The sequence below is a fragment of the Bufo bufo genome, chromosome 8, assembly GCF_905171765.1.
Source record: "Bufo bufo chromosome 8, aBufBuf1.1, whole genome shotgun sequence".
Taxonomy (NCBI): Eukaryota; Metazoa; Chordata; class Amphibia; order Anura; family Bufonidae; genus Bufo; species Bufo bufo.
The window spans coordinates 5777169-5797313 of record NC_053396.1 but is presented as its reverse complement, the minus strand read 5'-3'; the positions used below and the strand labels follow the sequence as shown (position 1 = coordinate 5797313).

Genomic DNA, 20145 nt, shown 5'->3' with positions numbered 1-20145 from the left:
GGGCAACACCCTCTGATAATGGCAATGCCAGTCTTACATGCGTATACGTTATATTTGCGGTTTTATTTATAGGGACGACTTCATCAAGCGTTATTGTAAATGGCGGTTACGACTGCTCTCAAGATCTGCGCCTGTCACATGTGTAGACAACAGGAAACCGGCGACCAACAAGCCAAGGCCATTACGTAAAAAATTCTAAACTGTCTAATGTGCACCCGGTCAGGACCGTCCTATGACCCCCTGTTAGCCGTGACCCAAATGTTTACTGGTGGGGGCTTTGTATTTTTTAGGAGGTCTTATTTAGGCCTGTGGTCTGGGGTTTGTACTTATTTTCCTCTTATATAGCGCTGACATATTCCGCAGCGCCGTACAGACATTATCAGCACAGTCCGCGACAAAATCCTATAGAAATAAGCGATTTTCATGTGGGCCAGCTCTAGGTTTAGCTGTATTAAATGGAGCTAAACCGCGACCAGGCTCCCGCTGCGGCCTTGCGAGGGGTCCACACGGTAACGTTCAGGTCCTTTCTTGGCTCGGTCTTGAAAACCACGCGGCAAAAATAGATGCAATTTCAGCCCCAAATCTACGCGGAAACCCCAAAAATGTCCGCCTGAACCTACCCTTATAATCTCTTGGTCAGATGTGAATCCAGGACCCCAGCGCCAAGCACTGAGCCACAGTAATGCCCACACAGGACTTATTTAGGGTCCTGGGGTTTTCATATTTATTTAGGGGGTCTTAAGTTTAGGGGCCAGGGGTTCGAACTGCTGTATACTGGGGGCGAGTCCGATAAAAATGGGTGAGGCATAAAGCGTAAACATTTTGCGTGGTGCACTACATGCGTGATTTCTGTGGATATATGCCCCTTCTCGGTATGCTCCAGTACATCAATATGCGATGGAGCCACCATTTTGACCAACAAACCTTTGGTTCTCATGATTGGACCCCCACCCAATCACCCCTTTTTTTTTTTCTAATTAATTAGGCTTTTTAAAAATAAAAATAAAGTCAGTTTTAGTCAAGGTAAGCACCAAGCTTAGTTCAGGTGGTTGCCTGGCAACAGTTCCTGCCACCAGAAGAGTGACTACCCTAGATCTCCATGCACTTATGAAGGTGTCATGTTTATTTTTTATGTTGCTGAAAGGTGGTAAAACAAGTGTATTTTATGTCCTTGTCTATCTATCTCATATCTATCTACCTATCTTTAGTTGTATATGTGTAAAGACGATGGGGGGAGTAGTTGTCTGACTAGTTATAATACTACTAGCAATAATATAACTCTATAGCTACTGTACTAGTATTTATACTTTTGATTATTGCAGACCTTTAGAAGAAAAAATGGTCTCAGATCCGCTATACAGCAAGTTATCGCGGCGGCCATTTTATTGAAGACCTCTCCTCATTTACTGCAAACGGAAAGCCTACCGAAAATGACGCCTGCAGAGGAGACGTGTTGGTGTTCGCACGTTCTTTTCTGTATTACTCGCCCGTTTACATGACACATATGTACAGTATTTGCTTTTAAGACTAGATGGGAGATTTCCCGACGCTGAAGACGATGCTTTACGGCAGTTTGTAGTCAGGCAGTGTAATGGGCAGCCCTGGTCGGGGGCCTTACTGCTGGCTCTCTGCTCACGTGTGTTGCTGGTTTTTGCCGATTCTGGGACTTTTCTTGATGTGAACGGTTTCCTATTAGCAGAACAGCCGCCATGGGCGACCAGGGGTTAATTCTCAATATCTCAGAGGCTCCTGTAAAGGGGAACAAGAAGTTCCAGAAATCCCAGCAATCTAGGGGGAAATGGGTGAGTGTGCTGCACGTAAGCCCATGACTGCTGCGCTGTGTCAGTCTTCACTGAACGTCTAGCATTCTATTCTTATACAAAGGAAGCCTTCCACAGACTCTGGAGGATAGCGTACCAGTCTTCCCTCCCTGCTGCTGTTTTGTTATACACGTGTCAGTCTGCACTGTAGTTCTGTCATTCCATTCTTGAATTAGGATGAGGTGGGTCCTATCCATGTAGGGGTTGGCACAAACGCCTGACCATTGGGGGTCCACTGTGACCCCAGGTATGGGTAGTAGGGGCCAGCCCCTTAACAGATATCATAGTGAGGTTCCATTAACGGTTTTGTCTAGTTTGCTGTATTGATGACCCCTTTAAGACCCCCTAAATTATTTGGGTTCCCCCATAATAGCTCTTGCCCTAAGTTTTTAGGTTTGTCCCATCCCCCTCCCTTTACAACCAGACGCTGGAACAGGAATGTACCTAGTACAGCTGAAGGTTTGTTACAATGTATCAGTCAGGAGCCCATGAGGATTGGCTAGACTGGATACAACTGTGACAGACCCTCAGCTGTGTGAGGCTAGGTTCACATTAGAGCATTCCGCCGATAAAAGCTGGACGGAATAGTGCAGCTGGCGTCGCTGTCTGTCCGGGGAACCGACGGCCTCCCTGACGGAAATCTAATGGCGTCTGTTAGGGTCCGAAATGGAAAAAACGTTGCAGGTGTGAATCTTAGCGGGGGGGACCTCAGGTCAAGTTATCAGCCTCTGAATGTAAATAAGATGGTTTCCATTCACTGACAGTAAGCAGAGATCTCTGTTGGGAAATTGCAGACTTTTGCGTTGTCAGTGCCGTTGATTTAATCTAAGCTTCCTCCATCAACAGCAGAACCGTAAGGCTTTGAAAAGAAAGTCCCAACAATCCGGTGAGGCGCCTCCGTCCAAACGGCCAGCGCCTCCAGCCAAGGGGCCGACGCCTCCGTCCAAACAGCCAGCGCCTCCAGCCAAGGGGCCGACGCCTCCGTCTAAGCAGGCAGCGCCTCCATCCAAACGGCCAGCGCCTCCATCCAAACGGCCAGCGCCTCCATCCAAACGGCCGGTGCCTCCTGCATCTTCAGAAATTCACGGCAACGATAAATCCCGCAAGAATCCGAAGGCTGATCCCTCACCCAAGAAAGGTCCGGCAGGAAGGAACGAGGAGCGTCCAAAGGGAAGGCCGGCGGTCAAGACATCGTCCCTGTTCAAGAACAATCCGGAGCTGCCTGACATTGAGAGGTAGGTGCCCATCAAGGGGCTGTACAGAGGTAGGTGGCCATATAGGGGCTGTACAGAGGTAGAAAAGCATGGCTGCTTTCTTCCAGAAATAGTGCCACACCTGTTCACAGGTTGCCTGTGGTACTGCATCTAAGTCCTATTCACGTCAGTTGAGCTGCGCTGCAATACCAGACACAGCCTGTGGACAGGAGTGGCGCTGTTTTGCCAGGAAGTAGCTGTGTTTTTCTAATCCCGGACAGCCTCTCACCTTGGGACTTGAGATCACGTCATTGGTTCCCCAAACCATCCATCAGAGGTGCCTATAACATGGAGCCCCCCACACATGGCTTCTTCGTATGCCCCCTTCATTCCTGCAATGCATCCTCCTCCAGCACCAAAAAGGGGTGCATTACATTCCCGCTTTCCTATCGTTTTGTCAGTCTTTACTGCAGGTCTGGCATTCTGTTCATGAGCCAGGAAAGCTGGGTTAGGGCTCTTTCACACTTGCGTTCTTGTCTTCCGGCATAGGGTTCCGTCGTCGGGGCTCTATGCCGGAAGAATCCTGATCAGTTTTATCCTAATGCATTCTGAATGGAGAGAAATCCGTTCAGGATGCATCAGGATGCCTTCAGTTCCGGACCGGAACGTTAAATACCGCAGCATGCTGCGCTTTTTGCTCCGGCCAAAAATCCGGAACACTTGCCGCAAGGTCGGATCCGGAATTAATGCCCATTGGAAGGCATTGATCCGGATCCGGCCTTAAGCTAAACGTTGTTTCAGCGCATTACCGGACCCGACATTTAGCTTTTTCTGAATGGTTACCATGGCTGCCGGGACGCTAAAGTCCTGGCAGCCATGGTAAAGTGTAGCGGGGAGCGGGGGAGCAGTATACTTACCGTCCGTGCGGCTCCCGGGGCGCTCCAGAGTGACGTCAGGGCGCCCCAAGCGCATGGATCACGTGATCGCATGGACACGTCATCCATGTGCATGGGGCGCTCTGACGTCACTCTGGAGCGCCCCGGGAGCCGCACGGACTGTAAGTATACCGCTCCTCCGCTCCCCGCTCCTACTATGGCAACCAGGACTTTAATAGCGTCCTGGCTGCCATAGTAACGCTGAACGCATTTTGAAGACGGATCCGTCTTCAAATGCTTTCAGTACACTTGCGTTTTTCCGGATCCGGCGGGCACCTCCGGCAAGTGGAGTACACGCCGGATCCGGACAACGCAAGTGTGAAAGAGGCCTTAGGCCCCATTCACACGTCCGCAATTTATTTCCGCATTTTGCGGAATGGAATTGTGGACCCATTCATTTCTATGGGGCCGAACAATGTGCTGCCCGGATACGGAATTGCGGACCCGCACTTCCAGGTCCGCAACTCCGTTCCCGAAAAAAAAAGAACATGTCCTATTCTTGTCCACAATTGCGGACAAGGATAGGCATATTCTATTAGTGCCGGCGATGTGCGGTCCGCAAAAAGCGAAACGCACATTGCCGCTGTCCGTGTTTTGTGGATCCGCAAAACACACTATGGACGTGTGAATGGATCCTTAGCCCTTAACCTTCCACAGGCTTTGAATGACCTATAAATCTACAATGTAAGGGCTCGTTCACACGACCGTATGGCTCTTTCAGTGTTTTGTGGGCCGTTTTTAACGGATCAGTTTTTTGCTACAGTAGTGTTTCCGGTTCCATTCCGTTTTTCCGTATGGCAGTAATTGCATAGAAAAAAATGGGCTGGGCATAAAATTTTCAATAGATGGTTCCGCAAAAACTGAACAAATACGGAAGAGATATGGAGTACATTCCGTATGTGTTCCGTTTTTTTTTTTTTTTTGCAGACCCATTGACTTGAATGGAGCCACGGAACGTTCTTTGCGGGCAATAATAGGACATGTTCTATCTTTGAACGGAAATACGGAAACAGAATGCATACGGAGTACATTCCGTATTGTTTTTTGCGGAACCATTATAATGAATGGTTCCGTATACGGAACTCAAAAAACGTTCGTGTGAGCGAGCCCTTATGCAGTTACATTCATTCATTTCTGTCTCCCTGTCAGTCTTTACTGTAGTCCTGGCGTTCTATTCTTGAACCAGTATAAAGAAGGGGAGTGCTGACACATGATATATCGCTCACGTATTCTTTTTCTTCCACAGATCAGAAGTAAAACAAGTGCAGGAAAAAGTCTTCTCCTCCGACTCCTTCTGTGAGCTGGGACTGCATCCACACCTGGTGAGCATACAGATGTAGCAGAGCTGAGCTTGTCGGCTACCACTGTGTGCCATGACAACACCACAGGAGTGCAGTTTTTAAGGGGGCATTCACACCTTGCGCTTATAGTGCAGATTTAACCACAATTTACATGAGGTTGAGAAAGTTGCTGCAAACGCACAGTGTGAATAAACCCTGACACAGCGATTTAAAGGGGTATTTCCATCTTATGAAGTGGTGGGTAGGATATGCAGTCGCTTCATGACTGGTCTGACCTCTGGGGCCCCACTGATCCCGGAGGAACCGCAGGGTTGTGCCACCAGTCTCCCTGCACAGTGGGTGGCCCAGGGCGACAGACCCTTCAGGGCTCATGCACACCACGGCCGTATTTTTTCGGTCAGCTTCAGATCCACGTTTTTTGCGGACCCACTCATCTCAAAGGGGCCGCAAAAGATGCAGATGGCACACCGCGGGCTGTCCGCATCCATATGTCCGTTCTGTGGCCCCGCAAAAAAAAAAAAAAGAACATTTCCTATTCGTGTCGTTTTGCTGACGAGTATAGGACATGTCTGAAGAAATAAAAAAAAATGCCGGCAGGCTGTCGGCCACTATCTGTTTTACGGGTCCACAAAAACGTATATGGCGCATGCAGGAGCCCTCATTCTCAAGATCAGTGGGGACACCAGAGGTCTGACTCCCACCCATCATAAAGTGATGTCATATTCCCGCAGTATAACATCAAATTACTGATTGGTATACCCCTTTAAACACAATGCACAGGATGACCCCGTCCCTGCGCCCTGTTTGGATACATGGACGTCATAGAGGGGCTACCCTCCCCCTGTCAGTCATGGATTGCATAGTCGTCCGGTAACCGCTGATTGCCTGTTCAGGTAGAACAATTCCCTGAAATGACCATTTCAGCTCTGCTACATCTTCATTGACTTGGATTCTATTACTTAAAGGGGTTGTCTCATCTCAGACAATGGGGGCATATCACTAGAATATGCCCCCATTGTCTTATAAGTGCGGGCCCCACCGCTGGGACCCTCACCTACACTGAGAATAGAGCGGAGAAGGTGGAGGCTGGAGGACTCCGGTCCGGCCACCACCAAGCGCTCTCCCCGTAGACGGGAATAGGACGCACCGCGCATGACCGGCCACCGCTCCCATTCACTTCTATGGGCCCGACGGAAATGGTAGAGCCAGCACTTGGCGATTTTCGGCGGCACCATAGAAAATGAATTGAGGGCGGCTGCGCTTGCGCAGTACACTCTCCACCACTTTCAGGCCTCCGGATCGCACCTATCAGACAATGGGGGCACATCCTAGGGATATGCCCCCATTGTCTCAGATGAGACAACCCCTTTAAAGGGCTCCTTCCTATAAACCTGTATATATCTTTCTCTCTTCAGGTGGCCACTCTCACGAAAGTCCTGGAAATGAGCAGAATGACCAGGTGGGTGTTTTCTATCTAGAATTTTCTGCCGTCCCTTTAAACGCGTTATCTCGCTAGATCCGCTTTCTGGTCTTGTGAGCAAGTGCCGGATTATCCGACGTCCGTGCAGGGATCATCAATCTCTGGCGCTCCGGCTGTTCAGAAACTACAACTCCCAGAATCCTCCTTTTACTGGAAATTACAAGAACAGAAGAGTAAGGGTGCATGCTGGGAGTTGTAGTCTACAGAAGGTTGCTGTTCCCAGGATTGGTGGATAGGAGGGGGCACCGTCAGGGACATGTTCCGGGTCACACAATAAGGACTTCATTTTGTTTTCATGGCAGCGTCCAGAAGATGACGATCCCGGCACTGCTGTCCGGAAGAGACGCCCTGGTTCGCTCACAGACCGGATCCGGTACGTGTGGACCCCCGCTCCATCGATTTCTATGAGGTGCAGGTAGACAGTGTGTAGAGTGGTGGACCGTCACAGGACCCTCGTTCTTGGGGTCACTGCGGACCCCAGCATGCATTAACATTTACGCTCCGCCCTAATATCTTCCGCTTGTGGCCCGTGAAGTGTTCAGCAATCTACACTGTGTTAGCCATTCCTCATGATTTCAAGAACTCTGCTTGCCGTCAGTACAAAGGATCCTTTCACGATGTTCGTCACATGGCCAGAATTGATTTTCCAGCAGTGAACCATGAAGGTGTTCATTCACTGACAGCAAGCAGAGGTACTGTGACGAATTGATACACAAAGCATATTAGGAGGTTGCAGATGATGTCATGTGCCGTCACCCGGGAGGTGGGTATACGGTATATATCACTATGGAGGGCCGCAGTAATGGAGCTTCTTACTCTCTGCAGGGAAAACCTTGGCTTATGGGGTCCCCCTGGTGCAAGGACTACAGGGAGTCGCCCCAAAAATCCAGGTAACGAAACATCATTAAAGGTGTGTAGCTGCATCCAAGCTTATGTCGGATGCTCCTTAGCAGTGTACTGCAGATATCATATTCTGCTGCTGAGACACTACAAACTGTGCTGCAGGACCACTGCAGTCTGCAGACTATCAGTCCTTTACTAGTGCATTGTATAACATCCATCTCTCCTCCCGACAGCGCAGCGACGGTCCGTACGCCCTCATTTTAGTCCCTACGAGAGAGGTAAGAAACCATTGATGCAGTAATGCTTAGAACATGGGAACGGTCATCATAACCTCTGAGGCGGAATACTCTGCAGATATCTCATATCTTTCTTTTTACTTTGTCTAATACCTCCCCATAGCTCGCTCTGCAGAGTTTTACCACCATTCAGAAGCTTCTGAAGGTCAGTATATAATCAGACTGCGGCTATATGTCTATAGGATGATCTCACTGTGTACATACTGAGTTACATCCTGTATTATACTCCAGAGCTGCACTCACTATTCTGCTGGTGCAGTCACTGTGTACATACATTACTTATCCTGTACTGATCCTGAGTTACAACCTGTATTACACTCCAGAGCTGCACTCACTATTCTGCTGGTGCAGTCACTGTGTACATACATTACTTATCCTGTACTGATCCTGAGTTACATCCTGTATTATACTCCAGAGCTGCACTCACTGTTCTGCTGGTGCAGTCACTGTGTACATACATTACTTATCCTGTACTGACCCTGAGTTACAACCTGTATTACACTCCAGAGCTGCACTCACTATTCTGCTGGTGGAGTCACTGTGTACATACATTACTTATCCTGTACTGATCCTGAGTTACATCCTGTATTATACTCCAGAGCTGCACTCACTATTCTGCTGGTGCAGTCACTGTGTACATACATTACTTGTCCTGTACTGATCCTGAGTTACATCCTGTATTATACTCCAGAGCTGCACTCACTATTCTGCTGGTGCAGTCACTGTGTACATACATTACTTGTCCTGTACTGATCCTGAGTTACATCCTGTATTACACCCCAGAGCTGCACTCACTGTTCTGCTGGTGCAGTCACTGTGTACATACATTACTTATCCTGTACTGATCCTGAGTTACATCCTGTATTATACTCCAGAGCTGCACTCACTATTCTGCTGGTGCAGTCACTGTGTACATACATTACTTATCCTGTACTGTTCCTGAGTTACATCCTGTATTATACTCCAGAGCTGCACTCACTATTCTGCTGGTGCAGTCACTGTGTACATACATTACTTATCCTGTACTGTTCCTGAGTTACATCCTGTATTATACTCCAGAGCTGCACTCACTATTCTGCTGGTGCAGTCACTGTGTACATACATTACTTATCCTGTACTGATCCTGAGTTACATCCTGTATTATACTCCAGAGCTGCACTCACTATTCTTCTGGTGGAGTCACTGTATACATACATTACTTATCCTGTACTGATTCTGAGTTACATCCTGTATTATACTCCAGAGCTGCACTCACTATTCTGCTGGTGCAGTCACTGTGTACATACATTACTTATCCTGTACTGATCCTGAGTTACATCCTGTATTATACTCCAGAGCTGCACTCACTGTTCTGCTGATTATTACTGGGATTTTGAGCTCCTATATCTGTTTTTGCCTGATTTTCAGCCTTTCACGTGGATTGTGCCTGGAGTTTTGATGGGTGGAGAGAAGCGAAAGTCAGAGAAGGCCAGGTAATCCGATTTCTGGTGCTCTGTTTTGCCTGACTTTCTTGCCTCTAGGTGGCGCTGTGTTTGATCTTTTTGCATTGCCTCCTTTTGTAAAGGTTGCGGAAGGGCATCAATATTCTGATCTCCACTCCGGGGAGGCTGGTCGATCACATCAAGTCTACGAAGAGCATTCACTTCACTCACCTCCGCTGGCTCATAGTGGACGAGGCGGACAGGTAAGTGCAGAGCGGTGAGCCGCAGGCTATACCTGCTCCTCCCCCTCACATTAAGAGGCTCCCGATCCTTTATGGCCCCCGTGTTGTCTTTAGGATTCTGGATCTGGGATTTGAGAAAGATCTGACGACCATCCTGAACGCCCTGAACTCTCAGAGCGAGCGGAGGCAGAATGTGCTGCTGTCCGCAACGCTGACCCAAGGTGAGACGTCCAGAATGTACCCCGCCACAGAGCACTACAACCCCCATCATGTTATGTGACACTGCTGGTGTATCTAAACCTGTCATGTAATGCTGTCTTCTGAGCTGTTGTATCTAAGCCTATCCTGTGTGATATTGCCTAAAAAGCTGATGTATCTAATACTATTTTGTAGTATAACAAAAATCACAGCAGTGAGAGGTATTCTTTGATTGCAATTTATTTTTGCAGGTACTATGCGACATTCATGTGAACGCGTTTTCGGCTGTATTAGCCTTCATCAGACACATTGCCGCTGAAGATTGAGGGAGAGAATGGAGGACACACAGGTGTAGATCAGGTGCTGACAGCACCTGATCTACACCTGTGTGTCCTCCATTCTCTCCCTCAATCTTCAGCGGCAATGTGTCTGATGAAGGCTAATACAGCCGAAAACGCGTTCACATGAATGTCGCATAGTACCTGCAAAAATAAATTGCAATCAAAGAATACCTCTCACTGCTGTGATTTTTGTTATACTACACTCTGGGGTGGGAACCCTATACACAGCGGAGAAAACCCGGTGTGAACAAATTTGTTCTACATAATACTATTTTGTGTGATACTGTCTAATGAGTTGGTGTATCTAAGCTTATCCTGTGTGATACTGTCTGCTATCTGTGTATCTAATCCTATCCTGTGTGATACTGTCTGCTGAGCTGTGTATCTAATCCTCTCCTGTGTGATACTGTCTGCTGAGCTGTGTATCTAATCCTATCCTGTGTGATACTGTCTGCTGAGCTGTGTATCTAATCCTATCCTGTGTGATACTGTCTGCTGAGCTGTGTATCTAATCCTATCCTGTGTGATACTGTCTGCTGAGCTGTGTATCTAAGCCTGTCCTGTGTGATACAGTCTGCTGAGCTGTGTATCTAATCCTATCCTGTGTGATAGTCTGCAGAGCTGTGTATCTAATCCTATCCTGTGTGATAGTCTGCTGAGCTGTGTATCTAATCCTGTCCTGTGTGATACAGTCTGCTGAGCTGTGTATCTAATCCTGTCCTGTGTGATACAGTCTGCTGAGCTGTGTATCTAATCCTGTCCTGTGTGATAGTCTGCTGAGCTGTGTATCTAATCCTGTCCTGTGTGATACTGTCTGCTGAGCTGTGTATCTAATCCTATCCTGTGTAATACTGTCTGCTGAGCTGTGTATCTAATCCTATCCTGTGTGATACTGCCTGCTGAGCTGTGTATCTAATCCTGTCCTGTGTGATACTGTCTGCTGAGCAGTGTATCTAATCCTATCCTGTGTGATACTGTCTGCTGAGCTGTGTATCTAATCCTATCCTGTGTGATACTGTCTGCTGAGCTGTGTATCTAATCCTGTCCTGTGTGATACTGTCTGCTGAGCTGTGTATCTAATCCTATCCTGTGTGATACTGTCTGCTGAGCTGTGTATCTAATCCTATCCTGTGTGATACTGTCTGCTGAGCTGTGTATCTAATCCTATCCTGTGTGATACTGTCTGCTGAGCTGTGTATCTAATCCTGTCCTGTGTGATACAGTCTGCAGAGCTGTGTATCTAATCCTATCCTGTGTGATACTGTCTGCTGAGCTGCTGTATCTAAGCCTGTCCTGTGTGATACTGTCTGCTGAGCTGTGTATCTAAGCCTGTCCTGTGTGATACTGTCTGCTGAGCTGTGTATCTAATCCTATCCTGTGTGATACTGTCTGCTGAGCTGTGTATCTAATCCTCTCCTGTGTGATACTGTCTTCTGAGCTGTGTATCTAATCCTATCCTGTGTGATACTGTCTGCTGAGCTGTGTATCTAATCCTATCCTGTGTGATACTGTCTGCTGAGCTGTGTATCTAATCCTATCCTGTGTGATACTGTCTGCTAAGCTGTGTATCTAATCCTATCATGTGTGATACTGTCTGCTGAGCTGTGTATCTAATCCTATCCTGTGTGATACTGTCTGCTGAGCTGTGTATCTAATCCTATCCTGTGTGATACTGACTAATGAGCTGCTGTATCTAATCCTATCCTGTGTGATACTGTCTGCTGAGCTGTGTATCTAATCCTATCCTGTGTGATACCGTCTGCTGAGCTGTGTATCTAATCCTATCCTGTGTGATACTGTCTGCTGAGCTGTGTATCTAATCCTATCCTGTGTGATACTGTCTGCTGAGCTGTGTATCTAATCCTGTCCTGTGTGATACTGTCTGCTGAGCTGTGTATCTAATCCTATCCTGTGTGATACTGTCTGCTGAGCTGTGTATCTAATCCTATCCTGTGTGATACTGTCTGCTGAGCTGTGTATCTAATCCTATCCTGTGTGATACTGTCTGCTGAGCTGTGTATCTAATCCTATCCTGTGTGATACTGTCTGCTGAGCGGTGTATCTAATCCTGTCCTGGGTGCTGTGGTTTTAGCACTACTCCCTCATCATGTCCTCTCCCTGTGGTTCACATTAGGGGTGACCCGTCTGGCGGACATCAGTTTACAGAACCCGATCACGGTGACGGTGGCAGAGGATTCTGGTAATGACTCGAGGTCGGAGCAGGAGGCCACGGACACGGACACGGACACGTCGGGGTTCGCCATGCCGGAGAAGCTGCGCCAGCTCACAGTGGTGGTCCCCAGTAAGCTGAAGCTGGTCACGCTCTCTGCCTTCATTCTGGGGAAGTGGAAGGTGAGCGCAGCCGCCATGTCTCCGGTATCGTGCGGGGCTCTCCACCGCTACATCACATGACCGTCAGCCAATCATAGCAATCCATGATCTTTCCTGATCTTCTTCCTGTTTCTCTTGTTCCAGTCGGATCCCAAACCAAAGATGATCGTCTTCTTCCCGAGCTGTGAGCTGGTGGAGTTCCATCATATGCTGCTCCGCCACGTCCTACCCCTGCCCAACCCCCCCAAAGACCAGGCCGTGTTCCTGCGGCTACATGGGAACATGGAGCAAAAGGTTAGTGGAGGGTGTGTTGTGCCGTCATCCGCTGTCCTGTACCCCCCCCCCCCCCCCCCCCCCCCCGAGTGTCGCTGTCCTGTACCCCCCCCCCCGAGTGTCGCTGTCCTGTACCCCCCCCCCCCCCCCCCGAGTGTCGCTGTCCTGTACCCCCCCCCCCCCCCCCGAGTGTCGCTGTCCTGTACCCCCCCCCCGAGTGTCGGCGTCCTGTACCCCCCCCTGAGTGTCGGCGTCCTGTACCCCCCCGAGTGTCGGCGTCCTGTACCCCCCCCCCGAGTGTCGGCGTCCTGTACCCCCCCCCCCCCCCCCGAGTGTCGGCGTCCTGTACCCCCCCCCCCGAGTGTCGGCGTCCTGTACCCCCCCCCCCCGAGTGTCGGCGTCCTGTACCCCCCCGAGTGTCGGCGTCCTGTACCCCCCCGAGTGTCGGCGTCCTGTACCCCCCCGAGTGTCGGCGTCCTGTACCCCCCCGAGTGTCGGCGTCCTGTACCCCCCCGAGTGTCGGCGTCCTGTACCCCCCCGAGTGTCGGCGTCCTGTACCCCCCCGAGTGTCGGCGTCCTGTACCCCCCCCGAGTGTCGGCGTCCTGTACCCCCCCGAGTGTCGGCGTCCTGTACCCCCCCGAGTGTCGGCGTCCTGTACCCCCCCGAGTGTCGGCGTCCTGTACCCCCCCGAGTGTCGGCGTCCTGTACCCCCCCGAGTGTCGGCGTCCTGTACCCCCCCGAGTGTCGGCGTCCTGTACCCCCCCGAGTGTCGGCGTCCTGTACCCCCCCGAGTGTCGGCGTCCTGTACCCCCCCGAGTGTCGGCGTCCTGTACCCCCCCGAGTGTCGGCGTCCTGTACCCCCCCGAGTGTCGGCGTCCTGTACCCCCCCGAGTGTCGGCGTCCGGTACCCCCCCGAGTGTCGGCGTCCTGTACCCCCCCGAGTGTCGGCGTCCTGTACCCCCCCGGCGTCATTGTTTCTATAAGGCCGTGCAGTGGATAATCCCATCGTCGTCCGGGTAGCGTTAATAGTGAGCTGTAGCGGCAGCCGCCTGACCTCCTCTGCCTCCTCCTCGTTCTTGCACAATTAGTGTCACATTAGCAGCAGGTTTGGCGGTGTGCGTGGCTGGAGATGTGCAGCCGCCCTCATCCTCTGCGCCACCTGAGGGTCTTTATTTGGACTAATCCCCTCCTGAGCAGCTGCTCACAGCCTCCTCGGCCGCCTCCCAGGAAAGCAAGGCGCGGGGGGCAATTAGTTCCTGATGTCCTCACATTAGGAGCTTTAATGGAACTAAATAAGGACTCCCAGATGGCGGCATTCCAACTCTCATTGGAAACAAATTAATAGTATCCTCCCCGCTCCCCTGTTATTTTAAGCCCCCCACCCACCCCCAGTAAGCGCAGGGGACCATGCTGCCTCATTACAAAGGCACAAATCATCCCCGTAACCGGATCCCTTTAATCTTCCCAGCAGGAGATGCTGCAGGATACATGTCGGAGCCTCACAGTATGACGCTCTGCAGCCCCGGCCCAGAACCGGACATTTTAACCCCTTTTCTGCCAAAGCAGTTGTAGCTCAGTTACTTCTGTCCCCAAATGGAAAGCAGGAGCAGCGGCCATCTTATCTGAAAGTATGGCTGCATAACATATCTCATCCCTGCTGATATCTCTGGTCGTCAGAGACGTTACGCACAGACCACGCAGGATTTTACGCTCCACCCATTTACATAGGACAAACCCCCAAAATATGGCATTTGAATTTCAGATCGCACATATAACCCTTTTCCGGACACCCCAAGATGGAAACCGTTCTGATCCCCCCCCCTAAGAACAACCTCCTAAAGAAATACAGTCCCTAGACCAGACCCCCTAAAAAATCGACCTTAGACCAGACCCCTGTAAATACGGCCCCCGGAGTACAGACCCCAGAGTCTTCAGATCTGACACCCTACAGCAATACAAACCCCAGATCGGACCCCCTAAATTAAATAGACCTTAGACCAAACCCCTGAATACAGACCCTGCAAATAGTCTCCAAACCAGACAACCTAAAGCAATAGACCTTAGACCAGACCCCTAAATAAATACAGGGGTCAGCATGAGATTTTAGTGACCAAATATACAAAAAACAAAATTCACTGACAGCAAGCAGAGAACTTGAAAATTATTAGCAGTTGAAACCCAAAGCTTTTTAGAAATATTTCACTCTACAATGACTAAGATCTCTGTCCCGACTATAGTCAATGAGATCTGCTTCTGGGAAAGCTGGGTGCCCACTGATGTGACAGCCGCTACTTGTCCCTTGTCATCCAGTTTTTCTTAACCACTTCAGCTCTTGAGGAGTACTGCGCGACAACTACTGCGTGAGGGGGAACAGGATCAGTGTGGTGGTCACCCAGCTTTTCCACAAACAAAAAGAACCTTGACGGAAGGACCAGTCGTGTAATATTATCCGACTCTCTGTTTTCTGGATTACAGGAAAGGACGGAAGTTTTCCAGCAATTCACTGCGGCCCGAGCTGGGATACTGCTGTGTACGGTGAGTGGACGTGGGGCTGGGATACTGCTGTGTACGGTGAGTGGACGGGGGGCTGGGATACTGCTGTGTACGGTGAGTGGACGGGGGGCTGGGATACCGCTGTGTACGGTGAGTGGACGTGGGGCTGGGATACTGCTGTGTACGGTGAGTGGACGGGGGGCTGGGATACCGCTGTGTACGGTGAGTGGACGGGGGGCTGGGATACCGCTGTGTACGGTGAGTGGACGTGGGGCTGGGATACCGCTGTGGACGTGGGGCTGGGATACCGCTGTGGACGTGGGGCTGGGATACCGCTGTGGACGTGGGGCTGGGATACCGCTGTGGACGTGGGGCTGGGATACCGCTGTGGACGTGGGGCTGGGATACCGCTGTGGACGTGGGGCTGGGATACCGCTGTGGACGTGGGGCTGGGATACCGCTGTGGACGTGGGGCTGGGATACCGCTGTGGACGTGGGGCTGGGATACCGCTGTGGACGTGGGGCTGGGATACCGCTGTGGACGTGGGGCTGGGATACCGCTGTGGACGTGGGGCTGGGATACCGCTGTGGACGTGGGGCTGGGATACCGCTGTGGACGTGGGGCTGGGATACCGCTGTGGACGTGGGGCTGGGATACCGCTGTGGACGTGGGGCTGGGATACCGCTGTGTACGGTGAGTGAACGGGGGGTTGGGATACCGCTGTGGACGTGGGGCTGGGATACCGCTGTGTACGGTGAGTGAACGGGGGGTTGGGATACCGCTGTGTACGGTGAGTGGACCTGGGGCTGGGATACCGCTGTGTACGGTGAGTGGACGTGGGGCTGGGATACCGCTGTGGACGTGGGGCTGGGATACCGCTGTGTACGGTGAGTGGACGTGGGGCTGGGATACCGCTGTGTAGGACGTGGGGCTGGGATACCGCTGTGTAGGACGTGGGGCTGGGATACCGCTGTGTAGGACGTGGGGCTGGGATACCGCTGTGTAGGACGTGGGGCTGGGATACCGCTGTGTAGGACGTGGGGCTGGGATACCGCTGTGTACGGTGAGTGGATGGGGGGCTGGGATACCGCTGTGTACGGTGAGTGGACGTGGGGCTGGGATACCGCTGTGTAGGACGTGGGGCTGGGATACCGCTGTGGACGGTGAGTGGACGTGGGGCTGGTATAGATTAAGGAGTTGTCAGTTGAGCAGTTTCCTGCCACAAACGCTTATGTTCATGTACAGGTTTCAGTCTCCATCTCTAGACCTTGCTTAGACCTTGGAGGAGGGTGGAAGACCCAGAGCCGGGGCACCTCCTCCTCCTGGTGCCCGGCCCCTGTATGCCCTTCATCTCCCCTCCACTGGCAGGAGACTGCCGAGTTTAATATCCCTTCTTTGCGGCTCTGGCACAGTTCAGCAGCCGCCAGTTTGTGATCGCCATCCTCCGGGCGCCAGCCTGCTGCACGCTACAGAAGGCAGCACAATTAGCTACCTAATCGTGGCAGCTGTTGATCGGAGAACGTGTGAAGCTCGGCGCGTCCTACCCACCGCCAACTTGTAAATTACAGCCATCTAGAGTAATTAGTGCCGAAAACGGCTTATCCGGGAGGAGCGCCGATTAACCGCTTCGGGCCCGGCGCAGAGCTGCATCCTTCAATGGGCCAGGTAGATCGCCCGGGTGTAATGACATAGATATTCTTAGCGAGTTGGAGCGGTGCAGCGGGTAAGTAGACGGCTTGACTGCTGTAGCTCAGACTTAGTTCTGCTTGCTTGAGCTTCCTCCGCGAGCCCTGGACGGCACAGATGGAAGTCAGCTTGCTCAGGTGCCCGCCTGTCAGCCGGATTAAAATGACTCATTTACCGTGGAAGCGCACCCAGTATGGCAGCTAGCAGGGCGAACGCCTCCACCAGAGAGATGGAGGCAGCCGACCCGCCCTTTCCGTCCTGCCAAAAGTCATTATTGCCGAGTGTAGAGAGGCCTCGGCAAGGGAGGGTCCCCCGCCGTGACGGCGACAGATTGGGCTGACTAATAAAGTCAGGCTGAGCCGAGCACAGGAGGCCAAGACTCTTGGCTGGAGACACCAGAATATGGCAACACGAGTTAACGTGGCTGAGTAAACAGCAAAACATTTTCTAAATGACCTTTTTGCTTCTCTCCTCTTCCCTCCTCCTCCTCTGAAGCCACAGTGAGGATGAGCTGTAGGTAGGCGCCGCGCCAGGAGCAGGAGAGGCGGACGCGCTGAATTCTGCTGCAGCCTGGAGTTACATTGGAGGAAAGTCAGCCTCAACCCATGCAGCAACAATGACTGCGAGCCTGACCTTCCTGCACATGTTCCACTCAGTAATGCTAGATTACCCTCCGTTATTACACTGGCACATGATTTATCCTGGTTATTTGAGCACGCATACAGCCATGCATCCGTGTCCTAGAAACCTTACCTTTACCTATGTCAAAGACATGTCCGTGCAACCTCCATGCTTATATCATAGCACAAACAGTCCAGCCCTGCACCCATGTCCTAGCAGCAGCAGTCTAGCCCCGCACCCATGTCCTAGCAGAGTCAGTCCAGCCCCGCGCCCCCGGTCATCGCAGTGTCGGTCCAGCCCCGCCTCCCCGGTCATAGCAGCGTCGGTCCAGCCCCGTGCCCATGTCATAGCAGTGTCGGTCCAGCCCCGCCTCCCCGGTCATAGCAGCGTCGGTCCAGCCCCGTGCCCATGTCATAGCAGCGTCGGTCCAGCCCCGCTTCCCCGCTCATAGCAGCGTCGGTCCAGCCCCGCTTCCCCGCTCATAGCAGCGTCGGTCCAGCCCCGCGCCCCCGCTCATAGCAGCGTCGGTCCAGCCCCGCGCCCCCGCTCATAGCAGCGTCGGTCCAGCCCCGCGCCCCCGCTCATAGCAGCGTCAGTCCAGCCCCGCTTCCCCGCTCATAGCAGCGTCAGTCCAGCCCCGCTTCCCCGCTCATAGCAGCGTCGGTCCAGCCCCGCTTCCCCGCTCATAGCAGCGCCGGTCCAGCCCCGCTTCCCCGCTCATAGCAGCCCACCCCAGTGCACCCACTGCTCTGCCATATTTGATAGGTAGAATCTGGTCCAATGTTTCCCTTCTCCTTCTTGCAGGATGTTGCTGCTCGGGGACTAGACCTACCTCAAGTTACCTGGATTGTACAGGTAAGTCTCCCCTGTGCTTACAAGATCAGTGCACTTCACACCTGAAATACTCTGTGCTGCTGGGGAGGGACTTTTTCTGCTATCAGTGTGTCACATCACCACAAAACAGTAAAAAGGCCACTGCCACCCAAGATAAGCACACTCCTCATCTGAAATACTTTGTGCTGCTGTGAACCATCCTATTACCTGCATTGCTCCTCATAGTAGAGCGTTACTTTTTTTATCTCCTGATCCTTTGATGTTTAACCGGTTTTGGTAGTTTTTTTTAATGCATACCCCACAAGACAGATCGCCAATCTCCATAAATGCCCTGATTGTCCTGCAGGACGGATGGCGGCAGCTCCAGGGCTTCTTCTACCAGCAGACGTCCCCTGTATAAATTTGGGGTGGCAGGTCACCGTGTTCCTGCATGTACGTACAAACAAACATCTCCGCTGCGTATAAACCCGCTCTGGGCCTGATTCACTCATCAAGCACCAGGCTGCAGCCTTGAGATTGCAGAATCGCCCGATGTCACCTACCCATCCGTCTCCTCAGCAGTGTCTCTGAGAATAGATGCAAGCGGGCTAACGATGAGACAGAGAGCGGGGTGAGAGGGAGAGATCGGCAGAGGACAGCTTCTCTAGAGATTGGGCCCATTAGCTCCACATCTAGCATGCATTTTGTCTTCACATGTCAGAGTGCCGCGTTCCCCTGACAGCCACATCTGAGCACATCCTTCTATTCTAGTGTTAAGGCGCTGCACTGGCATCTGATATATTCCTCTCGGGTTGCCGGGAAAGGCCGGGCTCCGTGTTATGTGGGGTAATTAGGGCTCCAAGAATTCATCCCAACAATACGTCATTCACCACACGCACATCTCTCCCTGTCAAGATATGGCTTTCGCAGCTTCAAGTTATGGAACGGAGGCTGAAATATGTCTGTCTTACTCCATATCTGCTCAGCCCAACAGTAGAGCCGGGACATGTCTGAGAAATGAGCGCAGCAGCCATATTGAGAAAGTTATCGAACTGACGAGGTGTCTGTGGCCATAAGTAATGCTGAAAAATACTTCTGTATATAATACGACTATACTACTGCTCCTATGTACAAGAATATAACTGCTATAATACTGCCTCCTATGTACAAGAATATAACTACTATAATACTGCCTCCTATGTACAAGAATATAACTGCTATAATACTGCTCCTATGTACAAGAATATAACTCCTATAATACTGCTCCTATGTACAAGAATATAACTGCTATAATACTGCCTCCTATGTACAAGAATATATCTACTATAATACTGCTCCTATGTACAAGAATATAACTACTATAATACTGCTCCTATGTACAAGAATATAACTACTATAATACTGCTCCTATGTACAAGAATATAACTACTATAATACTGCTCCTATGTACAAGACTATAACTACTATAATACTGCCTCCTATGTACAAGAATATAACTACTATAATACTGCCTCCTATGTACAAGAATATAACTACTATAATACTGCTCCTATGTACAAGAATATAACTACTATAATACTGCCTCCTATGTACAAGAATATAACTACTATAATACTGCTCCTATGTACAAGAATATAACTACTATAATACTGCTCCTATGTACAAGAATATAACTACTATAATACTGCCTCCTATGTACAAGAATATAACTACTATAATACTGCTCCTATGTACAAGAATATAACTACTATAATACTGCCTCCTATGTACAAGAATATAACTACTATAATACTGCTCCTATGTACAAGAATATAACTACTATAATACTGCTCCTATGTACAAGAATATAACTACTA

The 20145-nt window shown here is 50.8% G+C and overlaps 1 protein-coding gene across 3 annotated transcripts in view; it reads left to right on the top strand.

The window, feature by feature from the left end:
* Nucleotides 1-1608: 1608 nt before the first annotated feature.
* The window catches only part of DDX31 (DEAD-box helicase 31), a 31780-nt gene continuing 13243 nt past the window's right edge, over nucleotides 1609-20145 (top strand). Inside the window, exons 1-15 of one of the 3 annotated variants that reach the window (XM_040405268.1) lie at nucleotides 1609-1802; nucleotides 2670-3055; nucleotides 5195-5270; nucleotides 6665-6708; nucleotides 7032-7102; nucleotides 7555-7619; nucleotides 7806-7850; nucleotides 7972-8013; nucleotides 9276-9340; nucleotides 9433-9552; nucleotides 9646-9752; nucleotides 12205-12422; nucleotides 12546-12695; nucleotides 15151-15210; nucleotides 18281-18331. In XM_040405268.1, the coding sequence (XP_040261202.1) occupies nucleotides 1710-1802; nucleotides 2670-3055; nucleotides 5195-5270; nucleotides 6665-6708; nucleotides 7032-7102; nucleotides 7555-7619; nucleotides 7806-7850; nucleotides 7972-8013; nucleotides 9276-9340; nucleotides 9433-9552; nucleotides 9646-9752; nucleotides 12205-12422; nucleotides 12546-12695; nucleotides 15151-15210; nucleotides 18281-18331 (1593 nt within the window). In that variant the 5' untranslated portion in view covers nucleotides 1609-1709. Of the gene's footprint in view, nucleotides 1803-2666; nucleotides 3056-5194; nucleotides 5271-6664; nucleotides 6709-7031; nucleotides 7103-7554; nucleotides 7620-7805; nucleotides 7851-7971; nucleotides 8014-9275; nucleotides 9341-9432; nucleotides 9553-9645; nucleotides 9753-12204; nucleotides 12423-12545; nucleotides 12696-15150; nucleotides 15211-18280; nucleotides 18332-20145 lie in introns of all 3 variants that reach the window. The other 2 variants (XM_040405267.1, XM_040405269.1) reach the window with 2 other exon arrangements.